The sequence below is a fragment of the Pinus tabuliformis genome, chromosome 2_2 (genome assembly GCF_031772625.1).
Source record: "Pinus tabuliformis cultivar Carrire ecotype Pingquan chromosome 2_2, CPIR1, whole genome shotgun sequence".
In the NCBI taxonomy this organism is placed as follows: Eukaryota; Viridiplantae; Streptophyta; class Pinopsida; order Pinales; family Pinaceae; genus Pinus; species Pinus tabuliformis.
In genome coordinates, this window is record NC_142300.1 from 263,726,362 (window position 1) to 263,742,549 (window position 16,188).

The 16,188-nt window shown below is 40.2% G+C and overlaps 1 protein-coding gene across 1 annotated transcript in view; it reads left to right on the forward strand.

Moving 5' to 3' along the window:
* The window catches only part of LOC149192310 (inositol-1,4,5-trisphosphate 5-phosphatase), a 211,139-nt gene that overhangs the window by 126,680 nt on the left and 68,271 nt on the right, over positions 1 to 16,188 (forward strand). The window contains exon 4 of the mRNA XM_089404538.1: positions 3,365 to 3,607. Within this exon, the coding sequence (XP_089260664.1) occupies positions 3,365 to 3,607 (243 nt within the window). The remainder of the gene's footprint in view (positions 1 to 3,364; positions 3,608 to 16,188) is intronic.

A 16,188-nucleotide genomic window follows, 5' to 3' on the forward strand; every position in this document is an offset into this window, starting at 1 on the left:
TCTTTGTGTTTTGGTTTTGATAATTGCTTGATAAACTAAGATAAAAAGGAACATAAGAAAAATAATAAGAATTCCAAGAAATCACAAGTAATTATCAACTAGATAAATTCTTTTTGCCTCTCTGATTTTCTAACAGTAAGAATATGGTCTTTTAAAGAATCAATGATAATTTTGTGGGCTTTGATCTCACCTTTCTTGTATCTTGCTTTAGCAGCAACAGGGGCATTTTTAGGAGGCTGGGGTACACCTCCTTGGACATACTCTAGAACATCTTCTCCATCCAAGTTGATGTCCAGTCTGAGTTTCCAAGCAGCATAATTTGAAGCCCCTGTCAATTTCTCGTTGTCCTTGAAGAAGGATGTAGCCATCTGAACTGATCTACTGTTGTATTTTGAGCAGCAAATAAGGTCTTTCAGTGGATAATTGCCTTTACTGTTCTTGAGCTTATCGTCAACACAACTCTGATACCATGTTAAATTTTGCAGATTTAAAATTTAATTTCCGAGATCATAAACCATAGAAGACAGTCAATGAACAACAAGACACAGGATTTGGTCCAAGACCAGGGAAAAACCCCACTATGGGGAAAAACCTTTTAAAATGCTCTTCTATTAGATCGTCTTCAAATGTTTTGCAGAGATACATAATCAGAGTACAAAACCCCTTTTACAAATAACGGTAGTGACAACCCTTTTTAATATGACAGCTTCAAAATACCACCACAAGCCTCCAAAGGCTTCCAAAACAAGAGCATTGGACACAAGTGCGTGAACAAAGTGCACAAGTACGAGAGCTAAATCCTGAGAACAATATTCTCCAAATGCAAGATCAGAATGCTATTGAAGCGAGGGCATCAAACTCTGCTGCGAAAGAAATATAAAGAATAGAATATCTCTGGAGCGAGATCAATACAAGAGCTAAATACTTCTGGTGTGAGAGCAATACCAACTGCAATAATACTTCTCTAGAGCGAGAGCATTAACAACAACAAATAACAAAAGCAGAAACCACTGGTGCAAGAGTTGAACGAGAGTTCTGAGATCTGTCAATAGATCTGCCAAACGATAGATATGCCAAATAATAGATCTGCCAAACAATAGATCTGCCATATAATAGATCTGCCAAACAGTAGATCTGCAAAACAATAGATATGCTAAATAGTAGATTTGCCAAACAATAGATTTGCCAATGATGATATGAGATCTGCAAATCTACAATAGATTTGCCAATGATGATATGAGATCTGCAAATCTGCAATAGATCTGCTACTGATAATAAGAGATTTGCTACTGATAATAAGAGATCTGCCAATGATGATAAGAGATCTGCAAATCTGCAATAGATTTGCTATTGATAATAAGAGATCTGCCAATGATGATAAGAGATCAGCAAATTTGGAATAGATCTGCTACTGATAATAAGAGATCTGCCAGTGATGATTAGAGATCTGCAAATATGCAATAGATCCACTACTGATAATAAGAGATCTGCCAATGATGATAAGAGATCTGCAAATCTGCGATAGACTTGCTATTGATAATAAGAGATCTGCCAATGACGATAAGAGATCAGCAAATTTGGAATAGATCTGCTACTGATAATAAGAGATCTGCCAGTGACGATAAGAGATCTGCAAATATGCAATAGATCCGCTACTGATAATAAGAGATCTGCCAATGATGATAAGAGATCTGCAAATCTGCAATAGGTATGCGACTGATAATAAGAGATCTGCCAATGATGATAAGGGATCTGCAAATATGCAATAGCTCTGCTAATGATAATAAGGGGGAGAAATTACGGATGCGGGGGCTTGATCATCAATGCGAGAGCTAGATCACCAAAGCGAGAGAGAGAACTTGATGTGTTGCAAATGAATGCTTCTCTTCAATATATAGAAATCTTTGAGGCAAAATCCCTTCCTCGAATTAAGTTTTTTGGAAGCTCCTAGAGTGATCCATTCGAATTAGATAACTTAAGTGATTTTATTTTGCACACGTCTAATTGCTTTATAAAATATTTTTGAAATAACTTTTGCTTTTATGAAAAATAATTTGCTCTTGAGAAATAATTCGCTTCAAGGGCGAAAGAGGTTAACCACATAAAGTGATTTCTAGGGAAATTTCTCTCTAGTTGCTCAAAAATTCAACACACTTGACTAGAGTCAAAGAAAAACCTCCCAGGTGAAGTGAGGGAACTAGAATGCAGTCAAGATCAAACAATTATCCAATTTTCTCTTTGATCTATATTAGTATGCCCATAACATTAAGTGAAAGCACATGATTGCAAAAATGGTTAAAGTACGTACTGATGGATGACCACCTTCCTTCAAGAAGCAATGCTGGTTAGGAGAGAAATTTGACTGGAGCAAGAAGTGGAGGATCTTAGCATCATGTTATGTGCTGATCATATATGACTGCTGGCTGGCTGACTGTCCAAGGAGGAGGATTTTGTTTGTTTGTTTGTTTGTTTTCCCACTTAGGTTTACCCACTTATTTGTGGGTAACAGGCCACATATCACACTCTCATAGCTACCACATTTGCCATAATTTTATAGGCAATGCTCATCATAGTTATTGGATGCCACCCACGAATTGATTCTTTGGCAGCATCTTTTTGAATAAGAAGTGACTCTGAAAGGCTGCCTGAAGAGAAAACCTTATAAGCAATGTTACAAAAGTCATTGCTATCCATATCCTGCTTTGCGTTGTACAGCTCACAGGGCAATCCATCAATTTTAGGGGATGTCCTATTTTGCATTGAGGAGAGGGCAGATTCCTTCTTCCTTTGTAAAGTCCCTGTTCTATCTATCCTGGTCTCAAATCAAAACTCTCTCAGGGGCCACTCTGTAGCAAGCACCCCTGGCAGTGACAACCAACTCTGACAACTGGTAAGAAGAAAATATTTTTTGAAAATGGGTACTAAACATTCCTCGGATTTCAGTTGGTTTCCCTCATGAGACCTGTCAGTTTGACAGAGGCCAAGCACCCTGTCAGCTACCAATATTTTAAAAAATTCAAAGATCTTATAACCTTCATTGCCTTCCTGTTTCCACTGTAATATGGCTTCATAATTTTTCCTTGAATTGCATTTGTTTTGGCTAAGCATTATATTAATTGTTCGAATATCAAACAGTGGGTTGAATTTGTTTGGTATACATTTAAGCTTTTGTTGTTTGTAACTTAAATTGTTCGATTTGTGTTCTTTTAATCCTGTTTTGAAAAGTCTTTAAGAGTTCCTATTATTAATGGACTTCAAAATTTTGGTGGAATTACTGCATCAGCTCCAGCTAATGTGTTTTCCTAGATAAATGTTTTAATGATATCATGTATTGATTGAAACTGAGTCATTTTTGGCTTTGCAGGGAGAGGACATCATTGCTGTGATTCCTTGGGAGGAGTGGTTGGATGAGCAGCAGAAGGATGTCTCTAATCCACATGTTGCACTCCTTCCACTGCATTCTGATTTGCGTGCAAAATTCAATTTGACTGCAGCATGGGCATATGTTCTCAACATGTCTGGTAAACCATATGGGTACCATAACATGATTTTCAGCTGGATTGACACTTTGACAGACAACTATCCACCACCCTTGGATGCTCACTTGGTACATCTTTTGCTTGACACCTTTTATTCAAGAATTCGTTACATACAGTCTATTGCCATGTGCATCTGGCTGCTGTTAATGATGGAGTGTTTAGATATATATTGAATGTTCATTTTTTAAATTTAAACCGATGTGTGTATATTAGTCAAAACCTAAGTTGCACTGAAACGGATACGGGAACAGATACGGATATGGGGTTTGAAACGGATGCGCCAAATTTCCAAAAAATCTGGATACGATACAGCAGAAAACAGCACACACAAACACACATATATATAAAACAACTCTTTTAAAGACCTGGATTCATGGATCCAATTGCTTTCTAGTATGATCAAACAACTTGGCAGTTGCAGAAATTGATGAATCGATAGCTTCAACATTACTAAAGGACATTGATGTATCACTCAATAGAAATGTTCCGTGTCTAATGCATTCTCAGCACTTCCATTTTGGTGACTCCAATGAGGGAATAATTATGTATTCTATGCAATTAGCCAACAAGATTGTAGAGATCTCTCTCCTTCAGCTCAACCCTTACTCTACAATTTACTTAACAGTAAATGTCATATGGTTCTCAATGCATTCACATGAATGGTATGTCTCCTTAAATGCCCAACCTTTGGAGTCTCATTTGCATACAGTCATGCTCCAATTTAGCTTATGTACCATTCATTAATTGAACATAAATGAGAGGACAATTTTCTAAAGCATATAAGCAATGGCAAACATGTAAAGCATATGAGTAAAATAATCCTCCACATGCCAAAACTTAAAAGAAATATGAACCAAAGGATTTCACCATACGTTGCCAACAAATGGGAGGAAGGAGAGATTCATGTGTTGTGGGTCACACTTGACAATCTTTATCATAGTTCACCACTCAGCAGGTGTCCAAACTGTTATGCAAATGCCCAAAATCAGTGGCACAATCTCTTGAAGATGGGCATAGTATATCAGGTGTTGTACGCTTTGTATTACCCACAGTACACACACGGCCTCCAACTTGCCCTAAAAACGTATCAATACGTGTATGGCCTCCCAGAGAACATATTAAATATTAATAGGCATTAAAAATTAGCGGAAATGGATGCTTTTTACAAAAACGCCGTAAAAACGTTTTTGGATTCCAACCCGCAGTTTCCAAAATTCTGAAACGCTACAAATACATTTTTATTCCGTTTTTAAGTGTTTCGTACCAGTTTCCGGATCCGAAACGCCATTCAGGTTAGCCCAGCGTTTCTGGTAACTTAGGTCAAATCAGAGTGGCTTTACCTGATTCGCAAATACTACAGAAAATATCAAATTTGTGCTTTCCCATATTCTCTTAAAGAGTTCTGCAGAGCTAGATATCTGCAAAAATATAGCAGGTCTTTTGTCCTAATATTTGGCAACTACACTACTTAACAAACTTGCCTAATAGCACAATATATATTCAAAACATGACAATAACATTTTAAGAACTTTTACTGCTTGTCATGGGTGCTATCCCTAGATTCTATAAAAACAGAAGACTCTGAAGGTTTGGTTGTTTCTCTAATGACATGTGCATAGGGCTGGGCAGCGGCAACATCCTTTCCACAAGGAAGTTGACAAAGGATGAGAAGTGGATGATTAGCCTATTGGCTCCTTCCAAGGAGGTCTCTAGCATAGCATTTTGGATTGCAGGTTGCATAAAGGGGCCTTGGCTTCAATCTACCAGTCCAGAAGGTGTTGAAGGTGATGCTGGATATCTTTCCAATCCACGGAGTTGCTTTGTGGTAGGCAATGTTCTTATGGTGGCATGGTTTCCATGTGCTGTGAGGGGCATATGGCTGGTGGTGGATCCAACGTGCTGTGGTCACACTTCCTACTTCTCCTTTTCAGGTCCTTTATGTCAGCATGCATACATCAGTAATAGCAGTGATGAGCCATTGGGACTCTTTTCCAAGAAATCTACTTGTAGAAAGTCCTTTTAACCATAGGGAACCCACTGAGGGACGGGTCTTTGCTTTTTCCAAAGTAATCACTGCATCTTTGATATTTTTAGTACGAGAGTAACTACACCCAATCCCCTAATTCTGAGATTACAAACAAATGCCAATGGTGAGGGAAGAGACTAGAGCCAAACCTTTTGAAAAGGATGTCTAGACCAACGTTGCACGATTTAGACTCGTATAAGAGTCGTCTTGCTATTGACTTGATGACTCGTATAAGAATCGAGAACGACGCGTATAAGACTTGTAAAGACTCGACAATGTTAGTTTTTGTAGCATCGAATGTGTTCTAGCCACTAGATTTGGTGGATATGCTAAAATACATGTATTCTCCAATACCCAGAAATCGTTTCAGGAAATTCCACCTAGAGACGACTTAATTAGATTTATTAGTCAGTTTTTAATATTTCCTAAGTCCAAACTTAAGAAATATGATTAATTAATCAAAATTAATTAATTCATGGTGAGAATGTTCTAGAAAAGTACATGGATCGATTTCTAGTTAATCCTAGCCATCGATTAAGATTTAATCGTGCTCGTTGAAGTCTCAATGAAGGATTATAAGAATTCATCGATGGGGCTTGGAGAAGACACACCAAATCAGTTGAGCATTCGATTTTGCTGGGAAATCGATCACCAGAGTAGCAACATTCAGTTGCCAAAGGTGATTCAGTGAGATCGAAGCAGTGAGAGAGGGGTAGAGATAGTGAGGCCGGATGAAGCTTTTCCAGTTGCGACGAGTACATTGCGGAGAGGCAGTGATTGCCACAGAGAGGCAACACAGAGCCCTATAGAGGAGATTTCCATTTTGCTGGGGAGAAGTCGAGACTCAGTGCCAGAAGTTGGATAAAGGTTCTTGAAGAATGGTCCTTTGAAGAAGCGCGACCACATGGGGACATGTAGACCCGATCTAGGGTATGAAGAAGGTATGAAACAATTAATGATATTCTTACCCTAGACAAGGTGGGAAGGATCAAATAAAGTATTTCACTCAATAATGTTGCTTTGACCCTGGGAAGTGCTAGCCTTTAGGATGGCATGGCAAGTTTTGGTCTTGGAGCTATAGCTTGACTTTTCTCCCAACTCCACCGTCGGAATGTCTTCAAATTTGAAGGAGGGCTAGAGGAGAGGCCATCGCAGGAGACCTTAGGAGATTGAACTTTTCCATTGGCTAACTTGTCAGGAAATTGATGCCCTAGGAACCCCAATGTGGCTAGACTTGGGAGAAGGTGAAAGAATAAGTGTTTTGGTGACCACCCTTGGTAGATCAGTGTCTCAATCCTTGGGAGAATGGAGTCTATGTTGATTGTGTAAGATTTCTTGGTTCCCAGTCAAGGAGGCTTCAAATTACTTCACAAACCCCTCTAGGTCAAGTGAAAGCAATCTTGCAGCGTTTATACTTGAAATGCACAAGAGGAATGGCTTATCAAGGTCAGTTTTACCCCTAGGAGATTTCTATCATACCACATGGCCCGTACTTGGAGAGAAACATTGTAATAAAGACAATCCCACAATATTAAGCAATAATTTGCATGCAGCAATTAACCCTAAAACAACAAAAATCCCAATCCAACATATATGACAAAAGTAACAAGAATAACATCAAAAATTCGTACTTACATGTAGTAGAGTATATCCGACCATTCACAAATGACAATAGAGAAGCTCAAGAGAAGATAGACCAATAACCATAGATCAAAATTCATCCATAAATGCTCCAATTCATCCTCTAGGAAAAAGTGTGAAATTCTCTAAAGAAGAGAGAGATCCAATCCAAAGTGATGATGAGAAATGATCTCATCTCACTTGTATTTATACACATCTTAGGAGATCGAATTAGCCTCCTTGGCCTACATAAGCCCAAAAAATAAAATAATGTGCTAATAATACAATTTTTGGTGACAAGCCCACCAAACTAGCTCATAAATGAAAAAGTAAGCCTCTCAAGAGGTCGAATAATAAACTATGCATGTCGTAGGGCCCTCTAAGAGGCCTAATGAGGTCCATGGGTGCCATAATGAAGAGAAGGACCCTCAAAAGCAGTGGGCAAGGGGGTGGCCCCTTGTAATAACCTGTGGTGCTCTAAATGACATCTGGGGGCGCACAAGTGTCCTCATGTGTCTCCAAACAAATTGAAGATGCTTGTAGGTTGCCCTCAAGGGCTAGTATGATGGTGTAAAAGGTGATGCCACATCATCGTGAAAGTTCTGGATCATCTGCCAAGTGTATGGTGTAGATCTGTGGCTGGCTGGGCATGATGGATCAAGTGCATCCTCCTCGTCCAATAAGTGAACCAAGAGCAATCTCTAAATGGCTGTGGGGACCCATGGAGTGCAATCTGCTGCTGTGGCGGCCCATGTTTCTCAATGCTCACCCTACATATGCAAATGTAGCCCTCTGGAGGATTAGGACCTTGTATAGGGAGACCAAACCCCAAATGGAAACCATCTGCAATCCTGCATAAGATCCAATGCGTCCCCTAGCCTTCCAGTACAACAAGTGTTAAAATTGGCAACTAGGGCCAAACTCCATGTGGGTCATCTTATTTATGGCAGCTCATATTTTTCTTGGATCCGAAGATTGATCTAAACATCATCCGATTCTAATAAGTATTCATGAAGATATGAATTTATTTGTGTTGTGGGAGAATTTGTCAAGGTTGACCAGCAACCAAATAACCCCCACATGTGCTCAATGTTTTAGTATAAAAGGAGGTAACTTAATTGTCATTTTAACACACTTCACTCTTGATTTCTCTCCACTTTTTTTGGGTTTTAGTGGAAGAGAAGTCTAAGAGGAGGAAGCCCTAGACGCAGTAAGGAAGGAGCCTAAAGCTTGAATTCTAAACGCAGTCCTAGATGATGCCCTAGCAAGGAAGACGCAGTCATGTTATGCCCTAACCCTCTACGCTATCAAGGAAGACTGCCCTCATCTATATGCTGTCCCAAGGGTGACCCTAACCGCAGTAAAGAGGCTCCCTAATTCGCTATTTTAAGGATGCCCTAACTAGTAAAGAGGGACAGGACAACGTGGTGTTTTAGGGCTGTTTCTAGGGCATGTTTGAGGGCCGAATTGTTGTGAGGGGAGGCCGAGACAACTCCCTAAAGGGCTGAGGCAAGGAGAGGCTGGTTCAGCTTGCGTGGAGGTGACTTGGAAGGAAGGGCAACGTCTGATGTTGTAGGTGGGCCGCAGGTCCTAACTTTCTTTGGAGGGCAGCGTGGAGCTGTTTAGGGGCTATATATGCCCAGGACAGTAGCTAAGGGTGCCAACACCTCTTCAAGAGTAGGCCGCAGTCAAGGAGGGTTGTTTTGGTTGCTGATCATGGGTTATTACAACAGGGAAATATGACCTAACCAGTCACAGACATTACAATAGTAACTCAGACTTGGAGCAGCGGTTGTGATGTGTGTTGGATCTGTTCTATGGGTCAGTTTGGATCAGATTGTTGGGCAGTCTGTGGGAGCCAAATTGGTGGCTTGACATAGTAGCATGGTACATGTGACAACAAGTACATGGCGCAACAATCATGGTGCATCAATGGTACTTGGGATAGCATGGTACATGGGACAGCAAGTACATGGTGCAACAATCATGGTGCAACAATGGTACTTGGGACAACGTTGTACATGGGACATCAAGTACATGGTGCGGCAATCATGGTGTAATAATGGTACTTGGGACACAATGATACTTGGTGTAGCAAGTACATGGTGCAACAATGGTTCATGGTGAAGCAATGATACTTGGTGCAACGAGTACATGGTGCAGCAATGGTTCATGGTGAAGCAATGGTACATAGTGCAACATTGGTACAACAATGGGAGCTGCAATGAGTACATGTTGTACAGTGCAACAAAGTGCACATAGGAGCAACAATGCATAACATAGCTCAACATAGTACAACAGTACAGTGATGGGTACAATCATGATTAGTGAAGCATGATGAGATGCAACATAGTGATGATGGGTGCAGCATAGTGCACATAGGAGCAACAATGCATAACATAGCTCAACATAGTACAACAGTACAGTGATGGGTACAATCATGATTAGTGAAGCATGATGAGATGCAACATAGTGATGATGGGTGCAGCATGGTGCAGCACAATGAGGTGCAACGTGATGATGAGGAGCAGCACAATGCTAGGTGCAACATGGTGATGGAGTCACCTTGGAGAATCGATTGAAGCAACATGTCTTCAAATGAGTTCAGCTACCTCATGTATCATCTTCTTAGAGATGATCTATGCTCTTATTTAGATAAGTCAAAGTGTTGACTTATGTTGTAAATGTACTATATCTCTCTCTCTCTCTCTCTGTTGAACTATTGAAGAACATATAAGAATAATTGATCAAGGCTTTCCCCACATTGGGGTTTGTCCCTGGCTAGCGCCACATCTTGTGTCCTCTTGTCTTGGCTTGTCTTCTGTGATTTATGTTTATGTTCTATCTGCAATTTACTATTATGCTGATGTGATTGCTAATCTGGAAAAGATATTGAGCTAACTGTGAAAATTGAAATAAATTGCTCTAAGCATAGAACATATCTAAAATTAACAACAAGTCATTACACAAATCGAGTAAATGAGCTTACCTAATCATAGACCAAAGGTGGGGACTTCAAAATGGCCTGCCCTTCCATAATGGGGTTCAGGATGTGCCATTGTCTCCTAAACTCCAAATGGTTAACCAAGCACCCTATTAGGTGGTTTCTACGTCTAAAGGGGATAATATAGTCAAGGTACATCCGTCAAAAGGTGGTGGCACGTGATAGATAGGTGAATGAAATAGGGGATGAGAAGGGGCAGCCCTGGGTCACATGCTAGGGTACAAGGGTAGCTAATAAGAGGGAAGCCCACACTTTGGGTTTATAATGTGTAGGAGGGAGCAATTGTGGTACATGAGGTGCCCCGACCTTGGTTTTTTCACCCTTCTTTATATGCCTTTTGCCTTCTATGATTTTCTTTGATTAATTGCTCGGGGCTCAAGGGGTTAGAGCATGATGTGTAAGATATAGTAGTGGAATCCCTCTTTTAAGGTGGGGCGGTTCATCGCCCACCAGGGGTTGGGACAATCATGGGTTCCTATATGATGAAGAAGGCTCATAGAACTTGTAGGAACCAGGGTGATGGCCATGATAATGGGGTAGAGCTCATGTATTGGCTTTTGCCCACATGCTAAAATGTTTTTGTACCAACCATTTTTTGCATTTTGTGGTACTTTTCCTGTTGAATGTGACCATATATGCTTTTAACTTTCTTTTCAGCTGCATCAACCTCCGGGGTTCATTCCAGGCCATGACCTAAGGTGGGGGCAAGGGGAAGGGGCAAGCTAACCCTATGTGGACCCAATGGAGGAATGTGGACCTAGGCAAGAAAAATGATGGATGGGGTAATAATGAACGAAAAGAGGGTAATATAAGCAAAAAAGGGAGCGGGACCACACAAACCAAAACCAAATGGTCATTAAAACAGATCCCACGGGACTAGAATCCAAGGTTAATTCCTAAAAGGTGTCTAGGGGACAGAAGCGCAGACCTAGCCCATTCTTTCCACCGAATGCCCCCATTAATCCATGCCCAAAAGTGTCCATGATAAGCAAACTACAATACTCAATTTCAAAATGACAAGGCATACCTTTAGATTTGGGAGGCCCACCTTCAAACGTACGACCATGGCAGATGGGCGAGGGACCACATGGCTAGCTCAGGGGGCGGAGAAATGGCACAGTGAGCTAGCTGATGGCTGCAAGGGGCTGTTGGCTGCAACTGAGGACCATCTTGGAGAAAAAATTTCTCCTAGGGATATTACTCACAAAATGTTGCGTAACATTTGGCTCCAACTGTGACGTGATCTCTAGAAGAAATGGGCGAAGCTACTCAAACGGGAGGTCATGAGAAATCCAACAATCTCTTGGTTATCGTAGTCTTGTCACCTGTACATATACTAGATGGAAAAACACGGGGCAACATGCTTTCACGACGTCTCATGATCGCACATGCTAATATGTTAGGCCATAAAATCAACAGAAAATAAAATATGCACCATCTATCATTAGGAATATCATATGATGTTATTTCTAATGCAAAAATTGGCATGCAATGCATCCTACTCTACCATGCTTATGATATAATGTCAAATTCTAGGTATAATCATAGACCCAATGCGACCAACATGTCAATCGATCAATACAAGAATGCATGCTTCCATGATTATTTTTGCAATGGACTCCACAACGGGAATAATAATATGAGGGGTTGTGAGGGAGGGAGGTGGGAAACAAGAGACCCATATGTCATAGAAAGGGATCTTGGAAGAAGGAAAAGACACCAACGAGAGGATTGGGTTAGACCCTTCAACCAGGAGATGGAAATGTCAGTAACCCAATATATGAATCTTTGATGGAGAACTATCTCAGGGTTATCATCCTTAGGGTAAGAAGGGGTGAAAGACTTAGACATATTTAGGATGATACTGTTTTGGTCATTGGGAAAACAAGAAGTGGGCTCATCATCGTATTTGGGGAAAAACCATGATTCCTAGTTCTTTATAGGGGAAATCAGTTCTTCATCAAAACTAGGGGGATGAACATCATCACAAACATCTATCTCCAGGGTAGGGGAAGAATGCTCAAACATGGAGAAAAACCCTTTATCGGTGGCATGGCCTAGGGAAGCATCCTCCTCAATTTCTTCTATATTAGAGTCATCATAATTTCCCACAATCTTGGAAGGCTCTTCTTTTATTGAATCATCTTGGAACATAAAGAAAAGACCTTTCCAATCACTAGGAAGGGCTTCATAAGGACCAACATTGTTATTTGGAAGGGGCAGAGCATTTTCTTCTTCCTTGAGCTCATTCTTATGGGCTTGAGGAACCATGGGGTCTTCATTTCGATAATCATACCTAATTCCCCAATAAACATCCCCAAAGTCACTCATAGACTCTCCATTTATTTGACTATCATGATCTTCCTCAGAATCCTCAGATTCTTCTCTATATATCTGGGGTTGGTTAGAATGCCATTCATTCCCTTCTTTGGACAAGGAGGATTTTTCCTCCTTCATTCGTTCTCGAAGAATGATCTCCAAGGTATTTACTACATGATTTCGAATAAATGCCTCAAGAAGAAGGTCATCGGTAGGATTCTCTTTATATATACTTTTCGTGTTACAGAGCCTTTCCGATTGCTCACAATAGTGGGAGAAAATCTCTTGAGAGTTATATGTGGCCATCCATTTCTTGTAAGACCTTTCACATTCCATCATCCATTCTTGCAATATCTAAGGGCTCTCGAGGTTGAGATCTTCCTCATTTCCCTTAGAGGATATGCTTTCCAATTCATGAGTCTCTCCCTTGGCATTATTATTAAAGTACGCATCAATAAGAGGCCCTTCTTCAAACATAAAACCATATTCAACAACTTCCTCTTCTCGAAGGGCCATATCTAACATTTGGGATATGTCTTCATGAGATTGGAAACTCGACCCTTTATGTTGAAGAATCTAGGGCATGCATAATTACATTGATTCTTTGTTGCATGATAATAATTTGTGAAGTATTTAAACAATTTATCTTAGCTTGATGTTTACTTCATTATTAGTATGTGTATGTTAACTTCATCAAACAGCTATCAAAACAAAAGAGACAAGAACACAAGTAATTGGCTTTCTGCCACAGCCAAAACCTCTCCCTCTTGCAGAGGAAAACCCATGCATAAATTCTTCTTATAGAGATTCCATTAAAGAATACCAAGACCATGACCCTTGACACAATCTGCCTCTCCAAAACCAAGCCATCAATTTTCTTCATTAAGCATTGCTGAGATCATCATCTTGCTAGGTCACTGCTGCACCATGATTGCTCCATTATTATTGCTAACATCATGACTGTGCATTAATACAGATTGAGATAAGTTGTACTATCATCAGATCCTTCCATCATCATGGTGAGACACCAAGACCTTGACACTGCTACTTTTTCATTATGTCAAGACTAGCATACTGTGAATCTGCTCCTTCTAATTATACTGAGATTATCTAACGTGAGATTAGGACCATATCTCTGCGTTCACTGAGATAGTAACCGAGTTTATTATTACACTGAGATCTAATGTGGTTATGTATAGCATTGAGACACATAAACATATGCCGAGACTATTAGATAACAGGTCCGAATATCCTTCGCTGTAATACCGAGATCATCTTTATGGCATGACTGTCTTATTGTTCCATCTCCATCCAAAGTTCTGTAGCTACAGGAGTATGATGTCAAGACTGCTCCTATTCATGCGAAATTTTCCCAACATCGTAATGCCGAGATTGTCCAAACCTCTTGTCACTACTGTGTCTATACTGCTCCAGTTATCCGAGTTCTTGACTGTGACTGCACCTAATACCCAATCGAGTTGCAGTCAAGCCCTAGATTTGGACCTTCTCCTTCAGGCGAGTTTAGAGAGAGACGAATGCAAGATTGTTACCTCAATTGCTGATGCCCTTAGACAAGTTTTGTTGCTCCTTCATTGTGGATAGCCTCGTATCTTGACTGCAGCTTCAAGCTTTGACTGCGGCCTCATGACTGTAGCTCCTCTTCCATGTGAAATCTCAGAATCATCCGAATATTTTCATGTCATTTTCGTCTACCCTTCATGGGTATTTATAGTGGTTATCCATATATGTAAGCCGACCTTAACTCATGAACCAACGTGTCCATTATTTCAAGCTGACATGACATGTATTTATACATTTTAATTCATTTCTTTGTAGGCGACACGATCATCTCCTTATTGCTTCGCTAGCAGACTTCAGAGGGCTTGATTTGAGGCATTTATCTTGGTCTTGGAGCACTGCTACACTAGTTGAAGACTTATAAGTATTTACATGGACTCATGACATGATTCTTTGACATAGAAATAAATTCTAAAGACATCAAGAAGAAATCTTTCACCTAATGACACCTCTTGCTCATGCAACCGATGCAGCAAGATTACAAAGATAATTTATTCTCTTTTATTACATCAAATACAAAGATCATGTCATTATGAAGACTGAACCTAGTTACACTTTTTTCAACACTCCCTCTTAACTAGGGAGATATTCATAATGGTACTTGGTCATTCTCAATTTGAAGAAGTTCTCATAAGAAGAATCGGATTTGCAATCCATCTATTATAGCATCATTTCAACCAACATTGTTTCCGTTTAGTAAGGCCTTGACTAACAACTCTATCTCTCACTTAGATCAGAGCACACAATGTTGGCAAGACCAATGACTGATAGACACACATCGTCATTGTCTCTCTTAGGGTCATACCCAACCGGGTGTTCTTCAAGTATGCCCTACTAGGACTATTCTCATCTTGGGTTCCCAACCCTCAAGAATATCGGTCCTCTTGCCCACTCTTGTCTTGGATGCCCTACCGCATCCTCAAAGGTTGTCGGATGCTAGATGATTACACAATCCTCCATTCTTTCTTCCAAACTGAAGACAAGAATGTCGTGTCTAATTCCCTCTTAATTAGGGACGAGTTCCAAGTTTCTCTTTTCTCAGAAACTTGCTCGAGTTCCTTTGCTCATAGGAATTTCCCAGAGCTCCCTCTTACCCAGGGACTCTATCATCAGTGCTTTATAGGGTCTTTTAGTTGACTGACGATCCACGATCTCAATGTCATCAATTTCTTCACGTGTAGGGTTCAACCATCCATCACTTTCCTTCGTCATGTCATTCCTTCTTTCCCGGAAAGTGTCCTCCTTGGCTTTACATCTGGGGCTTCCTTCATAAGTTCATCTGTCTTCACTTTTTAACAGTGATTGCTTTGGATCACAAGGTACATAGTTGTGACATCCTTCACAACTCTCTTTTCCATGATCTTGCACACATACCCAGACTTTTCCAAGAGGTCAGACACCAAAAACAAATCACATATTACCTTTTGGTGATGACCTTCTTTCAACGACATCTTCTTGTAGGCATCAATCATCTTGCATCTATGTTGACACATCTCCCAATGATATTTGTTGTCAAGGGTCCTCATCTTTTCATACTTCCATCAAAGTCTACTTATCATTCCGGGAGGTTTCCTGATCCTCTGGATGTTGACTGCCTTCGTCATGGTTGCATGTCTCATGATCTCTTTCATCCTCATGTCTTTCATTCCCAGGAACTCTCATAGTTCTTCAATGGTCATCAACTATCTCATACTACATTATGAGGACATATTATGTTGATTTCATCTAGTCCGACTTGTGTCTTTCTGCATCCTTTTTGAGGGGGAGATCCTTTTCTTCTTGATCATGCTTGATCCATTTTATTTGCAATCACAGAACATGACATCACAACATCAAATACAAATACAATTATAATCATACATACCTTATTTTCATTTAGGTATCTTTCAGCAGCGTCCTTGATTGAACAGTTCCTCAATTCCTTGATCTGCTTCATTCTTCATGTCATTGAACCACCATTTAATGAGATCCAAGAGTTGGATTTTCTGCTGAAACATTTGTTGACTTCCCGAACTCGGAGATCCTCCGCTGAAATCTCTATCAGAGATCCTTTAGGATCTAGTATATCCCCATCTAGCAAATGTTTCCTTTGACATAGATGA